We start from the raw sequence: 17,837 nt of genomic DNA on the forward strand, positions 1-17,837 counted from the left end.
CTTGTAGTGAACCTTAGTACATTAGCTGCAAAATATTTCTCAAAGCAGGAACAGTGGCTTGTGACTGTCCCTAAGAAAATGGACTCAACCAGTACCCATCTTTAAGCCATACAAACAAAAAGCCTCTCATTGCATTTCATGTATGTGTGAAAAATAAAGTGACCGATAAACCAAGTTTAAAACAAACCAGCTGACTGTAGAAATGTGTCTATCAGAAAGAGAGGGAAAGAGAGAAGTTCTAACGAAGTGGGAGTGGGCTGTGATAGTGGAGGATTGTGGGTGCCTGAGGGATAGCTGTGGTGTGAACATAAATATGAATGCAGTGATCCGACACTCTAAATCATATACAGTCTTATAAGCCAATCTTACCACAATTTTAAAAAAGTTACAATTAACTGTCAGTTAGTATTGTTCAGGGGTTCTATATTCTATCAGCTACCAGTTAGAAATAGAAGCTCTGAACAATACGATCACACCTTAAAATTATTGTTAATAATTCTCGACATTTTACAACTAAATATAAATAATTCATCTTTAAAAATCAGCATAAAGCAATTATCTGAATTAAGGAAATACCCAAATATCCTGAAGCATACTCACTTTATTCCAAGACAGTGTCTCCAAACCAGCTTTCAGACAAACAGTAACTATTACATACTGTGTGAGGTAAGATGGTAAAGGGAAAACAGATTGGAAAAAATGATCAAAAATTAGGATACAAACCCCACCTTTTTTACTCCTCCCTACCATACACACAGACACACACACACACACTCACTCCCATGTCTGGTGAACTCTCATGGCCTTAATTATAATTGGAGGGAGAATGTAGGTTTTCAAAAGATATTCTGGATTTAGAAGTTTATTAACATGTGAGGAATCCAAGCTTATAAGTTCTTATAAACAGTTGAGCAGAGTAAAGATTGAAATAGCTGAAGAGCATCTTGTCTATTTATGGCCCTTTGCATTGCTATGTTCATATTTTAGAAATGACACATCAGCCTCTAGGGCTTTTAATTGTGATTACAATAAATCTATCCATCTGAGGAGACCTGACTTCTTTCTAGTATTGAGTCTTCTAGTTAGTGACCTTGTATATTTCTCCATATAGATGTTCTTAATGTCTCTAATATATTTTTTAAATATTTATTTATGCATACAGAACTGGGGTACAGTCCAGGGGTGCTGGGCAGTGAGAGGATTCACCAGAGATAGAGTGGGGAGCACAACAGCCAGATCAATCAAGTACATTGCTGAGGGGAGCAGTGGGTGGGCCAGGAGAGGTCTGCTGTGCCATGTGGATCACCTCCGGGGCGGGGATCAAACTCATGCTGAAGTGGCCCCAGCTTCTTAGTGCTGTGCTTTAACCCGCTGCACCACCAGAGAGGGTCCTGTCTCTAATAATTTTTACAATTTTCCTCAGAGATCTTGACCATCATTTATTAGATTTTGCCTTATGTTTCTCTTATGCTTGATCATATTTTAAAATAGTAATTTTTTAATGCTCCAAATATCTGTAACTGATACACTAAAATTTAATTGATACTTAAATATTGATCAGTAATCCCTTGTATTAATTTTAATATTTTACCTGTACATTTCTTTTGGTATTTTCTATCTACATACTCAGCTATGACTTAAAACAGATTCTGTGCCTTTCCAAAGCTTAGGCTTCTTACTTTTTTTTTTTTTTTTTTGTATTGACTAGTAACTCCACTACAATGTTTAAGAGAAGTGGCAATATTGACATCTTAGTCTTATTAAGTATGACTTTTTGCAGAGTATGTTCTTATATAGCAACAGAGTGGTGCACTGAGTGTTTTAAATTCAGTTTTTGAAATTATCTTTGATGATACCTACTTCTCATGGGAATTCTAGCAAATCTCCATGTAGATAGGGAGTGGTAAAAGGTTTCCAAGCCCCTAGTAGAAAGTTTCCCCATCTATTAGTCTAAGTTCACTTTGCCAATACCTTGCCTAACACAGTTTGCATCAGGTTCCACTGGATTTTTAAATTCCCTGACAGCACCAGGGAATTATCTGGATTGAGGAAATACCCAATAATCTGAAGAATACTCACTTTATTCCAATACAGTGTTCCACCTAACAATATACTCTAGCATCTTAGTTAGGAACTGCTTGTGTATATGTATGTAATTTCTTTGCATCTCTAGAATGGATTTTCATGAGGATTTGGTTGGAGTTACATACACACACATATAAAAACAAATTATAGGACATATAAACATAACATGCATAGCTTTTAACAGTTTTTTATTCATATTAATGAATGAATAAAAATTCTATCTGATTTATTAATTCATTTTCCTGAAGCTAGAATGAGTCAAGGACTGAAGAAGTAAGAATTTTAAAATGAAGAAAAATCATACTATGTATGTGTCCAAATAAATAAGAAAATACTATCAACAGTACTTTGGTCAGAAATTTGTCATGAGAGTTAAAAGCACAACTAGTAGCTGAAATAATAGACAACCAGTAAAAGTGAAAGGTGGCTATATGCCAAGAAATTATGTCTTTAACAGAAGTCAAACAAAAATGGCCAATGGGTTTGCTATTCCAAGATACAAGCATACCTCATTTTATTGTGCTGCAACTTATTGTGTGTCATAGATGTGTTTTTTATGAAAAGAAAGTATGTGGCATCTCTGCTACTCTATAATTGGCACCATTTTTCTATATGTCCATTTTTTGTCTCTATGTCATATTTTTTTTTAAAGATTTATTTATTTATTCATACAGAACTGGGGTACAGGCCAGAGATGTGGAGGGTGAGAGGATTCACCAGAGACAGAGCGGGGAGCAGAACAGGCAGATCGATGAAGTACACTGCTGAGGGGAGCAGCGGGCGGGTCAGGAGAGGTCTGCCGCGCCATGTGGTCACCTCCGGAGCAGGCGGGGATCGAACTCATGCGGAAGTGGCTTTAGTTTCTTAGTGCTGCGCTTTAACCCGTTGCGCCACCAGGGAGGGCCTCTATGTCATATTTAATTAAGGCATGCACATTGACTTTTAGACATGATAGATGAGTTTTCAGTTAACAGAGCAGAGTATAATGTAGGCATTACTTATACACTCACTAGGAAGCCAAAAAGATTTTGTGATTTGCTCTGTTGCAATACTATGAAACTGAATAAGTAATCTCTCCCAAGTCTGCATGTATTTGTTAAATGTGAAAAAAAGATGCAGAGGAATATGTTTTTACTTGTTTACACATCTACAATATTTAGAATTATGAATAAGATTCTACCCAAAATAGAGACAGACACAAATTAGAAGCCATAAAAAAACTGATGCATTTAACTACATAAAATTGATACACAAACATATTCATGACCAAAATACCATGAAAAGTGAAAATGAGTAAATGGGAATTTACTTTTCTAACAGGTGACCAACAACCCAATAGAATAATTTGGTAAAGTAAATTAATAAGTACTTTACAGAAAAAGAAATAGAAGTACATATTCATACAAACATACTTACCCTCAAAGCAAAAACTCAATTGGATATCATTTTACCTGCTAGATCAAAAGATTGCATAAAACCACTACCCAGAGTAGTTTGGGAAACTGATATTATCACTAAATTTTACAACCTCTTGGGGGGTAATTTGGTAATGTTTTTCAAAATTAACACTACCCTTTTTTAATTAGCATTTGTACTTTTAGAAATTTATCCTACCTACATATATATTTACTCCTGGGCATAAAGTATAGCCTTTGCAGCAAGTTTTATAATGGCAAAGCATTCAGAACATTCATAATGTCCACTAATAGGATACTGGTGAAATAAACAGTGAGTTAGTTGTTCGTAGAAATGTTTTCAAAAGAATGAGGGAAAGATTTATGGAGTGATTTGAAGCTATCGCTTAGGCATGTTGTAATGTACAAATGAGAGATAGAGAAGAGCATCTCTCTGCTTGTACAGGAAAAGGGAAGAGGATATACATTTATATAAACATTTTAAATGTCTAGAAAAATATAGCCACTATAATAATTCCTTCTTTGAATAGATATTGAAACATGTGACATATTTAAAACTCATTGCTGGGAATTCAATGGATGCTTAGCTTTTATTCAAAACCACGAAACATGCAAGGATAAACTTACCGTATAAATAAAATTTCCAAGAAACAAATAGTCTGTTGTGTGACCACCTTGTAAGACCATATCTGAAAATTGAAATCAAATTTTATCCTTATACAGTGTGAAACATAGATATTTAAGTTGTTAAAAACAACTTAAAACTTATAATTTTGGTATCCCTAGCAGACACCAAAAATATTTATTATTGGACATAATTTTAAAGTGCTCTGTCACTAAAAATGCTTAACTTTGCCTGACATAAATTTAACAGTCTTCCATGCCTTACAGTCTCCAAACTGCATTAAGCAACAAATAATGCAAAAATAAATTACACAAATAAGCAAACTACAAAGAACACATGAATGTGGTTATAAAGACTAAGTCAAATGTATCTAAACCATCTAGAAGAATCTTCAAACTGAAAGCCCAGATAATACAGATTGAGGCTAGACACCAAGATAGATATTTTATTTAAATATTTTGTCATCATGTTTTTCAAGGATTACTAAAATACTAACTTGAATATGTAATCTGAAATTACAATGGAATTTCAAATTCTCTTCCACTATTGCTAAGTGTTGCTTGTGTTTTGATGTCATATCTAAGAAATGTCTGCCTAAATAAGATCCCAAAAATTATTCCTATACTTTTTTCAGAAAGTGCATCATGTCATTTTACTTTTGCTGCTTGTCATATTCTCTTTCTTTTAGTTCCAATACTTAGCTACAGTGTGCCTGGGTATAGATCTACGCATTTATCTTACTTTTAGTTCATTCATCTTCTTGGCTGTGAAAATTAATATTTTTCGCTAAATTGAAACTTTTCAGCTAATATTTCCTCAGATATTCTTTTCTCCAGGATTCATTTTTCTCCTCTTGATTTTGGTCATTACTAAGTTGGTGCATGTAAAGACTTTTCACATTTCCCTAAGGCTCTCTTCATTTTTCTTCATTTTATTTTCTGTCTGGTCTTCCAGTTGCATACTCTTCAATTTGTTTCTTCTTCCATTTCAAATTTACTGTTGTCTTCTAACAAATCATTCAATCAGATTATTTTATTTTTAAATTCCAGACTTTTCATTTGGTTCTGTATTATTATTTCTATGTCTTTATTGATTATCTCTATTTGCTATGACGTTAACTTCAATTGTATGAATGCTTTCCTTTAATTTTTTGAATGTATTTATAAAGACAACTTTGAACTGTTAAATTTGATATCTGGACCCTCTCACAGTCAGTTTTTGTTGGCTATATATTTTTCCCACTTATATGTTACATGGTCCTGTTTCTTTGCATGCCTTTACTTATTGTTGATTATTGGAAATTTCACATAATATGTTATAGGTCCTCTTGATACACATACCCTTTCCCACAAAGTCTTGTTATTTATGTTTATTTAACTGTTTTGTGGATTGGGTAGGCTATTTATTTCCCTCCTATTTTTTCCTTTTGGATAATTTCCAGAAAAGTTAGAGTTGTGTTTTTATAGTTTTAGCTATGTATGAATAATGGGTGAGGAGTAAGACCATGGACCTCTTCAGACTGCTATCCTAGAAGTAGAACTAACTTTCATCAACTTTTATTTTTCTTTATGTGTTCTTGGCACCTGAATGTTTTATTCATATTTTACAGGGTAGAACTTTATCAGTGTTATGAGACGGTCATTCTTTTAAGTACATAAACAAATGCACTCTACTAAATTTTAAAAATATATATAAAAGACATGTTGCTTAGTAATACTTGATAAAAATTAAATTTTGTTAAGGAAAATAAATTACACCTTCATTTGTGCTTGTGAATCCATTCTATACCAATAATATACCTCATAAACATGTCTTAGCCTTCTGGATTATTAGACCAGAAGTTGCCAGTTTTGAGAAAAACTTCATGTATAATAATTTTTAAAAGCTGTATGTCAGGAGAGAAAAAGACTAATAATAAAGTATAAGGTTCAATTTATGATATTGTTAGCCAGGTATTACGGTCTAAACTGAAGCATGAAGTTTGGGAAGTAATAACAAGAACTAATGTATGCATAAATTTCACTCTCATTAACAGGAACCATTGGAAATTTATGGGAGTTGTTGAGTTATTATTCAGATTTTGAATAAGAAAACATAACATTAATTCTCTATACATGACAGCAGCTGAAAGAATGTTCAGACTACAATCTGCTAACTAGATCAATCCTTAGTATTAATTTTTTGTTTCTAAATTCTTTTCCTTCATCTCTTTCTATAGACACACACACCACTCTCACATATGTAGAAACATTAGCTGCAGTGAGAATAACAATTCTTGGCTGAGTTGTTGAAACAATGAAATGATTACCATGCTGCAGCATCTTTGCAGGCAACCAGAAGAGAATGCAGGAGTGAAACAAAGCATTTATGCATTCAACCCAAAACACCTGAAAGGAAACAAAACAAAGTCAAGATGTTGCCTTAGTCTAAACCGAAAAAAGTTATATTCTGAAGTATATTTGACTTTGCAGTATACAATGTTAAATTAAAATGCTTTCCAAGATATTGAAAATTTTCATTTCCCTATTCTAATTTTAAAAAAAGTGATTACACATTTATAGGATAGTGTTATTTTAAAAACACTTATTAAATATGATTTTATGGAATTCAAATATATTTGTTTCATATTGTAAAAATCTATCCAGAAAAAAAGAATCAAAAATAATTTTAAGAGAAATAATAAACATCTCAACCTTTAACTTCTAGTACTTTAAACATAATTTCACACTACATTTCTTCTTCTTTAAATTTATTTATTTATGCATACAAGAGCTGGGGTATAGGCCAGAGGTGGGAGGGGGTAACAGGTATCACCAGAGACAGAGTGGGGAGCAGAACAGGCAGACTGACTGAAATACACTGCTGAGGAGAGCAGCGGGCGAGACAGAAATCTGTTGGGCCATATGGGTCACCTGCCTGGCCAGGGATCAGACTTGTGCTACAATGGCTAGGATAGCTTCTTAGTACTGTGATTTAACCCCTTGTGCCACCAGGGGAGCCCCAGTTTCACGCTGTATTTCATATCACAGTCTGCCCTTTACATCTTATCCTGACTCTATTTAGTGAAGTTAACTTTTAACAGACCTAAAAAAAATCTTAGTAATATAAAATCTTCAAACTCAAAAACTAAGTCTTTGCTCTTTCCATTGTAAACATGCCAGTTTTTTTTTAATGTTTTCCAGAAAGAGTTCTTGACAAAGAACCAGAGAAAAGGAAAATGCAGAAAAAAACATATTGTTCTGTGACAAGTTTCTTGGCATAATGCATATTTTAGTAAAGAGCATAAGAACATGATTCAGAGCACAACTAATGCCAGATTTGGAAAAACCTTAACATTTATGGAATATTGAGTAGAGTACCTAGAAAGTGTGTGTCTCATGGGGAAACAGTATTCTGGATAAAGTACTGTTCTGTTCTGACACATTTTCAAAGCCTAAGTTAGAGAGATACTTTAGGTTTTATGTCCACATCTTTAATTACTTGAGATTTTGTGTATGAATCTACTTTCATCTTTTTGTATATGGCTATTGACGTTTCCCAGCACTATTAGAAAGGCTATCTTTTCTCCATTGCATATCCACAGCTTCTTTGTCAAAGATTAACTGTCCATATTTGTAAGAATTACCTCTGGACTTTCTATTCTGTTCCATTGGTCTGAGTTTCTGTTTTTGTTTCAGTGCCATCCTGTTTTGATTAATGTTGCTGTGCAATGTAGTTTAAAATAAGGAAGTATGATACCTCTATTTTTCTTCTTTTTTCTCAAGATTGCTTCAGTTACTTGGGACCTTTTGTAGTAAGTTCCACATACATTTAATAATTTTCATTATATTCCCTTGAAAAAGTCACTGACAAACTTTAAAACTAATTCTTGAAAGCTGACCATAGGTGTGAGGCTATGTACTATGATGAAGAACTGTTGGTACTTTGATGGTACAAGAATTATGGTGACAACAATGCAAGGGGAGAAATCCTATATTGTTAAAAAAATTCACAGGAAGGGCCCAACCTGGTGGTGCAGCGGGTTAAAGCACAGCACTAAGAAGCTAAATCCACTTCATCATGAGTGGGGTCCCCGCCTGCCCCTGGAGGTGACCCACATGGTGCAGCAGAGCTCTCCTGACCCGCCTACTGCTCCCCTCAGCAGTGTACTACATGAGTCAGCCTGTTCTGCTCCCTACTCTGTCTCTAGTGAATCCTCTCACCGCCCCTGCACCTCTGGACTATACCCCAGTTCTGTATGCATAAATAAAATGATATCTAAAAAAAAAAAAAAATTCACAGGAATATAAAATGATACCCATTAAAATATATAAATACCTAGATATACAAATACACACACCCACATATATGTATAAGTGAAAAATCTCTCAAGGAGCATTGCAATGAAAAGAAATAATTGCTATTTTAATAGATATTGCATTGAATCTGTAATTGCTTTGTGTAATTGACCATTTTAATAAATTAATTCATCCAATCCATGAACATGAATATCTTTTTTTAATTTATTATATATATATATTTTTTTCATCATTCATTTTCATATAATGTATGCTTTATCATCTCACATGTGGTCCCCAAGAAGTTCCCACTACCAATTCACCCAACTCATCATAGTCCTCTGTGCTCTTCCAACCCCTGTTTTGATCCAGTTTCCTCCTCCACTCTTCACCCCCCCAAGACTGTCTGGTTTATAGTTAGTTGCCTGTTGATTTTTGATTTTTACTTTGTTATAATTTTTTTTTTCACAAATCCCTATTTGGGCCCCCTACATTCCACCTATTAAATGAAACCATCTGGTATTTTTCTTTTTCTTTCTGGCTTGTATCACTGCATATGATCCCTTCTAGCTCCATCAATGTTGCAAATAGCATGAATTTATCTTTTTTGACTGTTAAGTAGTATTCCATTGTGTATATATGCAACATCTTCTTGCTTCAGTCATCTGTTTTTGGACATTGGGTTGTGTCCATAACTTACCTATTGTAAATAGTACTACAGTAAATACAGGGGTGCAGGTGACCTTCTGAATTAGTGGTTTTGTAATTCAAAAAAATAAAAAACAACTTCCCTCTGACATATTGGAATTTGAACCTGAGTTCAATTTGAACCATCAATTGAACAAATGGAACTCTAAGGAACTAAAAGGAAAAGGAGGGCATAGGATTGTATTGGTTTTTTTGTTAAAAAATTATTTTTCCTACACACAGGTGACTTGGTGATGGGAAACCCACGGGGATTACAATTGAGATGGAAAAAAAATGTACAAAATGATGTAAAAATAAACTGTTATAAAATAAAAAATATATATATTTTCCCTAAAATACCAATGGACCACAGAATAAACCTGCTTACCTTTGTGTTGAAAATTTTTGCTCCCTGAGAAATTGTGTAGAGTTGTGGATACTTAAACAGGCTCTCTTGACTGCAACACTTGTCGAAGATTCCCAGAGTAATAGATGGTAATGAAGTGAAAATCTACATAGAAAACAAGATTGTCTTAAAAAGAGTGTTTAGTGGGTGTTTGAGTTAATAATATTGTAAAATTAATATCCTGGCTTTTATAGCATTCTATGATTATTAAGATATCATCATGGGAGAGACTGGGTGAAAGATACACAGAATTTTTTACAAATTCTGGTAATTCTTAAACTATTTTAAAATAAAAGTTATTTGCAGAGACACTATTATTATGTCATATATTCCAGAAAAGAAAATCATATGACATTTTTTTCTGATTGATCAACTCCTTTGATTCAATAGCTTGTCTTCAGCTCATATGATACTTTGACTACCCTTTGGGTCCTTGAAGTAGTCCTCTCAGCTTATTGCCTAATGCCTGAAACACATAGTTTTTCATATATTTTGTTTGATTCTCTAATATTTTACCAGTAGGAGAGCAATTTCCATCACAGTTAGTCATAACTGGCAGAAGAAAAATAACATTTCTAAAAATTGAATGGCAATTGATTTAAATTTAGTTATCAAATAACCAGACAAACTATATTTCTGGTATTGCAAGTTACTATTTGAAAGTTCCTCAACCTTATTTTTTTCCATCTGTAAAATGCATGTGCAATGGGTAAGATTTAGTAAGACAATGAATATACTGTATGTTGTTCAATTTTTTTTATTAAATTGTCCTTAATTTTTAAAAAGGATTTATTCATTTATTCATACAGAACTGGGGTACAGGCCAGAGGAGCAGTGGCAGTGAGAGGATTCAACAGAGACAGAGTGGGGAGCAGAATAGGCCGACTCATGAAGTACACTGCTGAGGGGAGCAGTGGGCAGGTCAGGAGAGCTCTGCTGTGCCATGTGGGTCACCTCAGGGGCTGGGAACTGAACTCATGCTGAAGTGGCCTTAGCTTCTTTGTGCTGTGCTTTAACCCACTGCACTACCAGGGAGGGCCCTAAATTATGTGTAACTTTTAAAATATTACATCATCCTTCATTTGGTACAATGTATGTTTCCCTGTGAAACTCCCTCCACCAATTCATCTGTGCACCATCACCATAGTTCCTTGTGTTCTTCCCACTCCTTTCCTGACCCTTCTACCTCATTCTACCCTAGAGAATATCCCTGAATTATAGTTGCTGATGATTTTGATTTATCCTTAATTTTAAATTTTTCATTTTATTGGATGTCCAAAAAATTACTAAATCTGTACATTCCTTTAAATAAATATAGATTCCATTGACCAACATATCATAGTGATTTTTCTAACATAGAGGAATGTCTCTACTGCTCCCTACTGTGGCCTTTAATGAAGCATTAAAGAAAATTGATCACTGTTACCTACGATGTAGAGCCTGGTAAAGGGAACCCTATGTATGCTATATCAGCCTCACTGATATAGTGCTATAGCCAAATACACCTAACCATTAACATGTACACAGCTACAAATATTGATAGAGCTAGATGCTATGGTGCTTTTGCATACTTAATTACTTCTTTCCAGTGATCTGTCAGTACAATAGGTTTCAGAAATTAAAGTTCTAGAAAACAGAATTTAAGGTTTAGGACACTTGACATCCAGAATAGCATGTGATTACAGTAATGCAGCATAGGAAAGAGGGTATAATATAATTGCAAGGAGCCTAATTTGTATTCTGTCCTTAAAGGAGAACACTAATGAAGAAAAATCAAATAAAAAACTTGAAAGCTAATATAGTTAATAAGCTACTTAGCCATGCTATTTATTATAGATCTAATTTTTAAATTTAGAATGTGTTAAGTAATAGCACAGTATTATTTTTAGAAAATTCAATTAAAATTAAAAAGATATTTATAATGGAACTTGTTACCAAAATTTAGCATTTAGTATAGACACAGGGTGATGTATTCCCACATGGACAAATATTCTACACCGTGAAATTTAAAATTATGTACTTATGAACACACACACACAAAGATGAATTTTATATATTGAATGGGTTTAGGTAAAGCTCAGCAATTTTACTTGCTTTAAAAGCATAAAAACATTTTTCAGAAATATAATAAAAAGAATTGTCGGATATATTAGTGAAGTACATTAGCTGCAAGTTTCATGTAGTCATTATAGCATAATCTGCTGTGATTGAAAATACTTGTGGAGTGCTTAAGTTCCCACATTATTAGTCACAGCAAAGGCCCTGAAAATGTATTGGTGTTGCTTTCTATGTATAGAGATGATTGACTATGACATACTTCTCAGACTCAAAACAGTAAAAGAATGTTATTGAAGGTTTGCGTGGAGAATTCTTGCTTACCACATTGTACAAGCTAATGCACCAACGTTCAAACACAATCTGCCCAGAAAATGCATTAACAAAGGCAAACCAAAGCTGAAAGAGAGAGAAACCAAATGAAGTTTTATGTTAGTGTTGACCTAAAAATACCCATATATTTAAAAAGTATATTAATTTAAATTACATATACCCAAATATTAAAAAGGTATAGAACACGGAGACCTCTTTGGACAGAATTGCTAGAAAATAATTAGTAAGAAGGTATGCAATTATTCTTTCACAAATTGTGAGCTTCAGATATTACTGATATTAAAAATATGGATGTACTTCATATATGTTTATCCTCAACTATGAATTTCTGGCAAAACTTCATTTACAAATAATTTAAAATCAAGAAAATAATATTTGTTGTATGCTTTATATTGGCATAGTTAGCAAAACTATATCACAGTGCCTTACTAGTAATTGCCAGTCTATACTGGGCACTTCTGATATACCTAGCACTATTCTGTTACCTGAAATGCATTATTATACTAAAGCAATATCATTAAGTAGGTGCTAATAGTACTTTTATTTATTTAATCATTATTAAATTTAAGAACTGGAAACTAAGGCTCAACAAGGTTAAATTATACAGTAGGTCATACTGCTAATATGTGGCAGAAACAAGAGGTACCTAGATCTACATGAGTCAACTTAAGTGGTACAGGTGCTTTGCTAAAATGTATTATGCATTAGAAAAGAATCTACTTTATGGTTTGAGATTATGAAGATAATAATTTCAATTGCATCTTTTCAACTTTGAGAGGTAGTTATATACATGCAGTTTATGGTCAGAAATACCTGAGGTTGAATCCCAGTTCTGTCACTTTCTAGCTTATGCTGGTTATTGAACTTAATTGAACTTAAATAGCCTCCATCACTCTGTTTCTCATAAGATTTGCAAGTTTTAAGTAAGATAATACTTTTGAAATGATTATCATAGTTTTTGACATATTGATTCCATTAATATTATTTTCTTACTTAGCCACATATAACAAAAGTTTTTGAAAAATGCCTCATATCTCCTTACAATGAGTTCTAACTAGCAACATAATACTTTCTAAAATACAACTCATGGTCTGGAGCACTTTGGAGTTTAATTGGTTTATATACGAATAGGTTTAATACTAAATACTAATTGGTTTAATAACTACACAAAAGCAATTAGATGGTATTAAAATGTAGTTTATAATTAAGTATATTTTAAGAAGAATAAAATCAATAGTAACAAATACCAATCCTGGGTTTTATGGGCTCAATATAACCAAGTGGTTGAAAGACCTAGTTATTTCAAATCTAGTCTCATTTCCCAAGATAGTATAGTACCAGGTAATCCTAAAAACAGTTTAAAAATTTATACTCCTCACTTGAAATAACATCCTTGACTACCTTATATATTTATAAGATTTTGACAGCTAGTCTAGGTAGCCCATGAACTGGAAGGATTTTTCTGAATAGAATTTGATGGACTGATTGTACAATGTTGTTTGTTGAAAGTGTCACAAGTTTTTAGGTCATAGAACAAGTGAATTCTGAACCATTACAACTCATCACTCTTTGCTGTTTAAGTTCCTGTGCTAACTCTTTATGAGACTGGAGCCCTGCTAATAGCATTCTTATTTGGTAGAAAATAGTAAATTGAATGTTCTAAAATAGATGGACAGCTTTTTATTGAGCTCACTCAATCTATTCACATTTTGGCAAGATCCCATTTGATAACACAATAAACATTATAGAAAAGACCAGTACTCCCTATATAATACTTAACCTAATCCCAATTAAAATCTCCATAAGAATTTTTGTAGACATAGGAATGCTTATCCACTAAATATTAGGTATGCTTATTTATTAAATATTAGGTATTTAGGAAAAAACACATAGAGGAAAATTCTTTGGAATCTAAAGCTAGGCAAATAGTTTTTTGGGATTGTACCAAAAGAATGCACTACATAAAGGGAAAATTTTATAATTTAGGACCAAACTTAAAGATTTTTCTTCTCTGAAAGACTTCATTAAGATAATGAAATTATGAGATAAAGACAAGTAAAATATTTACACACTGCATATCTGATAAAGGACTGGTATCTAGAATATTGTGAAGAACTCAGAATTTGAATAAAAAAATAATAATTAGAAAATAAACAAAATATATAAAATAGTTCACCAAAGAATATATTCAGATAGCAAAATAGTTCATGGCAACTCATGAACTATTCAACATCATTATCCACTAGGGAAATGAAAGTTATAGGCACAGTAAGATACCACTACTGTCAGAATAGCTAAATAATAAAAAGTGGTAACACCAAATGATAGCAAACTCTGCGGTAGAGATGCATTCCAGTTCCCAAAAGGAAACTTTTAACCACAATCTGTGCCAATAGGTCATCATAATAAGACTTTTTTACTAAATCAATCTAACAGGAGCAAAACTTAAAGCAGGAATTATATGTCTGTAGTTTAAGTGAGAAAAATATGAAGAAACTAAACCACCAAGATTTCACTGTTATGGGAAAAATTTAAGTAAAGAAAGTGTATCTCCCTTTTTACCTCAATAAGAAATAGCACAATGTTCTTGTAGAAACAATATAATATACATTTGGTCACTCGAAAGTAATTCCAGACCCCATGAACCAACAGAAGCTTCTCCAAGTAGCTAAACTGAAAGAAAAGAAAAAAAGACAGTAAATGCATGTTCTAAGAAACCTACCACTTAATGACAAAAGCCACAAACTGTATTTTCCCAGTGTTTCATATGTTGGTAGCTTTATTTGTGGAGAATATAACACAGGTTAAGAGAATGAAACCATTTTGGCAGACAACATAACATAGCATTCACTATAAAGGAATTTTTTAAACTTCATGAAACTAACTTCTTATTTAGAAAAAAAAAAAAAGAACACCCTTTATTCCAGCTTGGATTTTCACTTGTCATATACAAGAGTTTGAGTTTAAATTGATACACAATTAGAGCCTTAATCATGAAAAGGAGCCAAAATTATTTAATGAAAGGAACATCATAAGGCCAAGAAGAACCTCAGTCTCAATCACTGATCTTTTTCTTATCAGTACAATTAGCAGTGTCTTAAAGAAATCAGTTTCCTATTTCCTATAAATAAATGAAAAGGAAAAAAGTGGTAACACGTAACCTCTGCAATTATTCCTAAGCCTCCTTACCTTCATCTTTATCTTCCTTTTCCATAGCACTGACTGCCCTGACGAAGACAGACTTTATTGTAATGAGTTTTTTTTTTCCTCCTAGAATGGAAGCTCCATGAAAGTAAGACTCATCAATTAACTTAAGAAGCTGGAACTCCCAAATCACATGCCCAGGGTGTGGTAAGTAAAGTCAACATTTCTTCAATGAACTAATAGCATTCAGAAAGTTACTGCATAAAATGAAGTTATATAGTAAATTAATGATTCCTAAGATGAAATACTGACTCCAAAGTGGCAAAGGTTGTACATGTGAAAAAAAAATACCTTTCAAAAAAGACTTATTTAAGAGTTTGGACCATGAGGGAACAGGAGAAGGAGAGAAGACATTGAATCATGAAATGCCTAGCTAAGTTAGAAGGGTGTGGTGTACGTGCAAAATAAAATACTTTAGCATCTGTGACAAGATGGATGGAACTGGAGGGGATTGTGATAATCAAGAGAAAGACAAATACCCATTATTTCATTCATGTGGAATATAGAGAAACAAATCCAAAGAACAGATAAAACCAAAGATACAAAATACTAGATACCTAACTGTAGAGCTGAATTTACCAAATTCAGGTCCAAGTGGACTGTGTGGAAGGGCCCAGTGGACTGTGGGGGAGAGCTATGGGTTTCTTGGTGGTTGGTGGATGTGGTGTAATAACATACATCTGAATCATACATAACATTGTATGCTAGTTTTACCTCAATAAAAATAAATACAGATTAGAATTTTTTCATGCATGAACTGAAAACAAATGAAAAAAAAATTATTTTCACTTAGAATGTTATTGCCTTAATTCTTAGCTTTGCAATGGTTTATTTGTAGAGGAAAAATGTTCTACTTCTTTGGAAGATTTACAAATATTAAGAAGTTTGGGGAAGGGGAGTTATGTAGTTTTCTTTTCAAAGAATAAAATAATGTGTTATAGGAGCAGAATGTTCTCTTGGTATGCTCTGATAATTAGAAATTTTTGCATTAGTAACGTAATTGTTTGGCCCACTGTTGTGTCATAAGTAAGGGTGGTTGACAGGGAAGGCGTAAATGGAAAACCTTCTATCATAGAAGTGGGCTAAGATTCATTCAAAACTGCAAAGTGGGAAAAATACAAAATGGTTCACACCATGACAGAATACAAAGTGGTTCACACCATGATAGAATGCACTCTTCCTGTCTCCAGTCATAGCTGCTATCAGGTAAAAGTAAGAGGGAGAAAAATTGATGTAGCTGAAAGTCATGCACCTGAAATACTGTTTTAATAGGAGTAAAAGCATATGTCAAACCCAACTTCCTGCATTAGTTACCGACTTGGTGTGGCATAGTAGAGGTGGGTGGAAGAAAAGAAATCCTAAAAATAATACATATTATCTGCTTAATCATGAATGCTATTGCTATAAGACACTCAAGAACTTTAAGTACAAAGCTGATAAAAGTGTTAAATTCCACTGACGAGGATGAAGGCTGGTCTGGAGCTCAGGGCAAACTAACAAATCCATTTCCCCTTTCCGTTACTTACAAACATTAAGTGAAAAGAACAACCTACCAATTCTAAATTCCTTTAAGAATTTGTTTTAAAAGGAGAAGGCTGGAATCATTTTCTGTAGAAATATTATATCAAATGTTGCCCTGCATACCAGGACACCTGATTCCGACCGCTTTGTATGCCCGTTGTGCCTTACAGTTCAAGGTTTATGTCACATCACCCCTGAGACCATAGGAAACATATATTCCAGAGGCTTTTAGCAGCTAAGAAAAGGAAACAGATGAATTGTATGTAATCATTTCCTTTTTAACCAAAGATGACTTGATCATAGTCTAGTGACACTTTCCTCATTCTCACTCCCGAGTAGATCCCTTCAGCAGTTTTTCCCATATGTAAAGCCAAGACACTTAATCCATGAATAAGGAGGAGAATATCAGAATAAGTCTGATTCAAACATTAAGGCAATGTGCTTTTTTTCTATGCTGTAGAAATTTATAACCACTGTAAAGACCTGATGGTGATGACTCAGTCAGAGTTTTATGGTTATCCTTAAAGAACTGTGTAAGAATTACATGTGGCTTCTGAATTTAGCAATATTGAAAAGCATACTGTTAACCTCTCAAATGTGATGAATGTATTATGTACTTTAAAGGCAAATATTAAATTATTGATTAAAATGTTCATCACAAGTCAAACTTTTAAAAATTAGAAACTGAATTATTAAGCAGCAAAGAATATTATATAAACATGCAAGTGTTGTAAATCTCACGGTTACGTACTTTCCTTAAGTGCCTGCCAAAACATGATAGAGCCACTGTGGAGGGTAGTTTGGCAGTTACTTCCAAACTAAACATATACTTATCCTATAATCCAACAACTGCATGCCTTGGTCATTTACCCAAAGGAGTTGAACACTTTTGTTCATACAAAGACTACCCACGGTTGTTTATAGCAGTTTTAGTCATAAATGCCCAAACCCAAAAATCACCAGGATGTCTTTTAGTAGGCAAATAGGTTAAAAAAAAAAAACTGACAGAAGTCTCAGTGCTATCAAGCTATTGCCAACCATTGCAGCATGAGTTCTATCCCAGCCAGGGAGCTGACCCACAGGGCACAACAGACCACTCCTGTATCCCCTATTGTTCCCCCAGCAGTGTATTTCAGTTGATATGCCTGTTCTGCTCCTCACTCTGTCTCTGGTGAATTTACTGCCTGCACCCCAGATCTTCTATAAGAAGTAAAATAAGTCAAAAAAAA

General features: G+C 33.5%; 1 protein-coding gene across 1 annotated transcript in view; it reads right to left on the reverse strand.

Moving 5' to 3' along the window:
• LOC101624014 (phospholipid-transporting ATPase IB-like) overlaps nt 1-17,837 on the reverse strand; it is a 120,051-nt gene that overhangs the window by 40,013 nt on the left and 62,201 nt on the right. Inside the window, exons 25-30 of the mRNA XM_004680321.1 lie at nt 14,446-14,556; nt 11,875-11,949; nt 9,478-9,600; nt 6,434-6,512; nt 4,128-4,189; nt 601-657 (exon numbers count right to left, since the gene is read on the reverse strand). Coding sequence (XP_004680378.1) covers nt 601-657; nt 4,128-4,189; nt 6,434-6,512; nt 9,478-9,600; nt 11,875-11,949; nt 14,446-14,556 — 507 coding nt within the window. The remainder of the gene's footprint in view (nt 1-600; nt 658-4,127; nt 4,190-6,433; nt 6,513-9,477; nt 9,601-11,874; nt 11,950-14,445; nt 14,557-17,837) is intronic.

Source organism: Condylura cristata, unplaced genomic scaffold (assembly GCF_000260355.1).
Source record: "Condylura cristata isolate star-nosed mole 26May11 unplaced genomic scaffold, ConCri1.0 scaffold00010, whole genome shotgun sequence".
Classification (NCBI taxonomy): domain Eukaryota; kingdom Metazoa; phylum Chordata; class Mammalia; order Eulipotyphla; family Talpidae; genus Condylura; species Condylura cristata.